This window comes from Drosophila biarmipes, chromosome 3R, assembly GCF_025231255.1.
Source record: "Drosophila biarmipes strain raj3 chromosome 3R, RU_DBia_V1.1, whole genome shotgun sequence".
Lineage (NCBI taxonomy): Eukaryota > Metazoa > Arthropoda > Insecta > Diptera > Drosophilidae > Drosophila > Drosophila biarmipes.
The window spans coordinates 11,437,413-11,441,672 of record NC_066616.1 but is presented as its reverse complement, the minus strand read 5'-3'; the positions used below and the strand labels follow the sequence as shown (position 1 = coordinate 11,441,672).

The following is a 4,260-nucleotide window of genomic DNA, read 5'->3' as shown; positions in this document are numbered from 1 at the left end:
GAGATTGTGTTTTTATATTGGCGGAAAACCCATTATGTAGGTTTATATTTGTGGACACTTAAAAATGCTTTCGGTGTTTTTTAATTTTTGGATATAAAAAGGAAATATACTGAGTAAACAAAAATAGAAGATCAAACAGACTGAGGAACATTATTCCAAAAAGAAGCCTAAAAGAAGGTTTATATTGTACAAAGCAGGTTTTCAAAAGCCCAATGCCATTTCAAACACATTCTTTTTACATTTAACACAATTTTTTTTTAATTTATTTAATTAAACAACTTTTAAAAAATTTTATATTTAAAAAATATTCTGATTTGAGTGCAATTTCTTTTACAATCTTAAATAACATTTTTTTAATTTATAAGAAGTAAATGAAAAGGGTAATTTAAAGCTTTAAAAGAGGCGTTAGCATTTGAAAATATAAAAACCTTGTTTATATTCATTTAACTTTAACCAATTATAATACGCCATTTTATTACTTCGACACATACTTATTTTGATTTTCGATAAATTCCTCTTTACATTGCGCGCCCCCATCTGGCCGATAACGATAGAAAACGATTATCGCAATGAGAAAGCAGGGTTGTCAACAAGCCAATGTGTCGATTAGTTTACAGCGTGGAGTGAATTGAATTTGTAAAATATAAATTAAACGAAACGTGAATTGGTAAAATATAAACAAACGCGAAATGGAGGATGTCCTGGAGACGATGCAGCTGCAGGACATGCAGTGCGACGTGTGCGGGGAGAAGACGTTCCAGGAGCGCGAGGGATTCTACTACTGCGTGGAGTGCGGCACGCAGAAGGATCAGATTCGAGCGGTGGACATAACCGCGGAGATAAACTTCAATGACACCACCAAGTACGCCTCCCGGACCATCCGCAAGCCGAAGGAGGTGGCCAACGACGACCACAACGACCCCACCTCGTGGGAGTTCTACAACTACGTGCTGCGCGGCTTCCTCCAGGAGCTGCTCAACATGGGCGCCAAGCCGGAGCTCAAGCTGATGACCCTGCAGGTGTGGGCAGCCTACATGTCCCGCATGGAGGTCGCCTTCTGCCGGGGCAACACCATAGGACTGCCCAAGCTGAATGTGCGAGCGCTGCTCAGGTGGGGTCACCATTTCAGTCCCTAAAAGAGACCACATCTCTGGTGTAACTTATGTAGTGTTGTACCTAATCGAGTCATTTCCTTGCAGAGATGCCCGCGTCATCTACAAATACCAGCCGCCCAAAGTCAAGAGGGGCAAAAAGCAAACTGCAAGCGACCCAAACGACGATCGCGCCAAGATCAGATTGTGGAACAGGATGAAGGTACTTGAATGCACAACTAATCGGTTTTATTAAGCCGAGGTGGTCTCTATGAGCTTACTAATGATTCCTCTAAGTTCTCCTCCACTGGCTCGGAATCTATAGTGTAATTGAACTGTATAGGATCTCAAATGCAGAACCCAACATACTCTTAGTTCTGCTAAACTGCAATTTCCTCGGTCATGTTGGGCTTTTATTGGTATAGCAGCTATGTAAATGGCATAGAAACCCAAGTCATTAGTAAACTTCCATCATCCAAACATTCTTATCTCAAAAGCAACTCTTAACACCTTGCTCCCAATTTTGTTTTCCAGCGCAACCTCGACGCCTCGGGCTACAAGAAACAAGGAGGTGCTTCAGAGTCCGATGGAAGAAGTATCGGCATTCAATGGTCAACACGTGCCCGCAAGTCCCTAAAACGCCAGATGACCCTGAAGCACCTGGACAAGCACAGTGAACGCAGCATGTCGTGCCACACCCTGAAACCCATGGCCAAGCAACTACATAATTTTGACCGCAACGTATACCTCCTCAACTTGACGAAGTTATTCGTTGTGCTGGGCATAGCCCTTAACATGGTGGAAGATGATATCCAGCTAACGGACCTGCTGCGGTTCATTGATGAGGAGCACTTGGCCAAGCGGTTCATGCAGAACTATCTGCCTGAAAATTTGGCCACCAGGGGAAAGTCGCTGCTCAAGGATATGGAGTTCAGCCGCCAAAAGGACAAGTGCACTCACACGGTGCGTGATCAAAAAGCCCAATTCTTAAGGGCTCTTCGTTTTACTAACCCTATAACAATAATTTTACTAACCCTATATATTTCATTTCAGTCCTTGCGCCAACAAATCTCCTTTCTTTCGCGATTTATAAGTTTGACTGATTACCAGAAACCGAATCTGCACTCCCTGGCGGAGCGCTATATCTTGGAATTGGGCCTGCCTCCACGCCTAGCAAAGTACGTGGGCGGCCTCATCGACCTGTATCCGCCAAAGTTCTACAACGCCTTGGGTATTCACGTGTACCCGCAGTTTGAGGCCAGGACAATGGCCTATATCATTTATGCCATGAAGCTGCTCTTCGGCTTGGACGACATCAAGGAGCAAAAGATATCCGAATCGGCGGCAAAGATCAACGAGCAACTGCTGGAAGTCGGCGGACCAGAAGCTCCTTTGCTGTTTGTGTTCACCGAATGGATGGAGTTCGTGGAGATACGAAAAGTGATTGTGTCACATTACAATCAGAGCTTTGCCCGACGCTTCGGGGTAGCCACCAAAAATGGTAGGCAGGTGGATGACATCTTGGCCAAGGAGCTGAAGGAAAAGGAACAAGGGAACACCTTAAACGAGGAGGCGGGCACGCCGGCATTGAGGCGTCAGCAGGAAAACCTGACACTCATCATCGAAACTATGCTGAAGGAGCACTTTGGCGAGTCCAGCCAAGAAAGTATGGAAAAGGATCACATTGAATTCCAGCCTACCCTGACTCCGGCTCACTCCTACTTCAAAAGAATCCAGCTGCAAGCCTCGCGGTCTGATGGTGCGCATGTGACCGTAAAGATTCCAGACTGCATGCAGGTGGACCACACGCAGCGGAACCTGGATCCATTTGTCCTAGAGACCAAAGAGCTCTCCCAGTACTTGGCCCAGCACGGTCTAGGCCTGCGAGTGGAGGAGCTGGCCTGCCAGGAGGACATCCAAAAAGTAGGCCTTTTCCGGCCACTGATAAATCTGCGAGGCGAGAATCGGGAGTTCCGAGCCAACTGTGATATTAAAACCGAGACATGGCTCGGCGAACTAAAAAGGAAAGAGAAGCGCCCGGACCTCAGATTCTATCAGCCCACTGGTAAATATAATAGCCGGTATCTCAAAATTATAAAACAAGGTTTTAGAAAGCGTGAACTGCTTGAGCAAAATAATCCTTATTGGGAGATCACCGAGACGCCGAGTTTCTCGATCAAATTGAACGACATGGAGGTGCCACTAGACACCTTGAGCTCGCTGCAAACCTTTAAGGAGGGAAACATGGACCCCTTAAACGTCCCGCTCGATCAGCCTCGTCGCCATCTGGAGAAAAAGCTAAATTCCAAAGGGCAAGATAAGGAATCTGAAGTAAGAACAAAGGATATATGTGACGAACCGACAGACGCCGAGAAACTGTTGCTGCAAGTATCCAACTTTGATTGCTGGCTTCTGCACGGCTACATGAAGATGGCTCGGCACTCAGACAAGCGTGTGGTGCGCCAGTTGTTTTCCTGCTCCTTCCGCTGGCTGCTGGAGACCTGTGCCAGCACCATCGGCGTGGATTGGGAGGTGCTCTACGAACAGCTTCTGGTCATAGAGGTGATGTTTCACCACAGCATTGTGAACTGGAGCAACCACAAGGAAGTCCTATGTATTCGGCACAATACGCAAGAGAAGGACATCCGAACTCTGGCGAGGACGTACAAGGACTTTTGGTAGAATAAGAGGATGAAATTACAAAGGAATAAGCAACTAACATCTTAAAATACTGATGTATTTAGCATATATCTAGGGTACATATAATAGTGCTATGTTTAAATATAATAGTGATGGTAACCATGCCCTCTACATCAATCGATGATTAAATGTTTCTTAAGCCTGTTGACATTCAGTTATTGCAGCATTTAATCTTCTATCAAACCTCATACATTAATTAGTTGAAATATTAATTCAAGTTTTTAACGACATTTGTGTGCAGTATACTCAGGTAAGCCCTTATATGCTAATAATGTTGCATTTTCTGAGTGTGTTTACTTTAACACTGATTTAATGGGGTAAATTGTGGGCATCTATAAAGCAGCTTCAAAAAATAAATATGACACACCCCCTATGTCAATAACTAGAGACTAGGAAATGGTTTATTACGTATCACAACTTTTGCTTTTATTAACCATTAAGTTACGGGTGTATGTCAATAGAAGTCCCT

The 4,260-nt window shown here is 44.6% G+C and overlaps 1 protein-coding gene across 1 annotated transcript; it reads left to right on the top strand.

Moving 5' to 3' along the window:
- The first annotated feature begins 595 nt into the window (after nucleotides 1-595).
- Nucleotides 596-3,945, top strand: LOC108032061 (TATA box-binding protein-associated factor RNA polymerase I subunit B). The gene is made up of 4 exons (XM_017105879.3): nucleotides 596-1,111; nucleotides 1,200-1,314; nucleotides 1,626-2,054; nucleotides 2,145-3,945. The coding sequence occupies exons 1-4, from the start codon at nucleotides 690-692 to the stop codon at nucleotides 3,771-3,773; spliced, it is 2,595 nt and encodes an 864-aa protein (XP_016961368.1). The 5' UTR covers nucleotides 596-689; the 3' UTR covers nucleotides 3,774-3,945.
- Nucleotides 3,946-4,260: the final 315 nt, after the last annotated feature.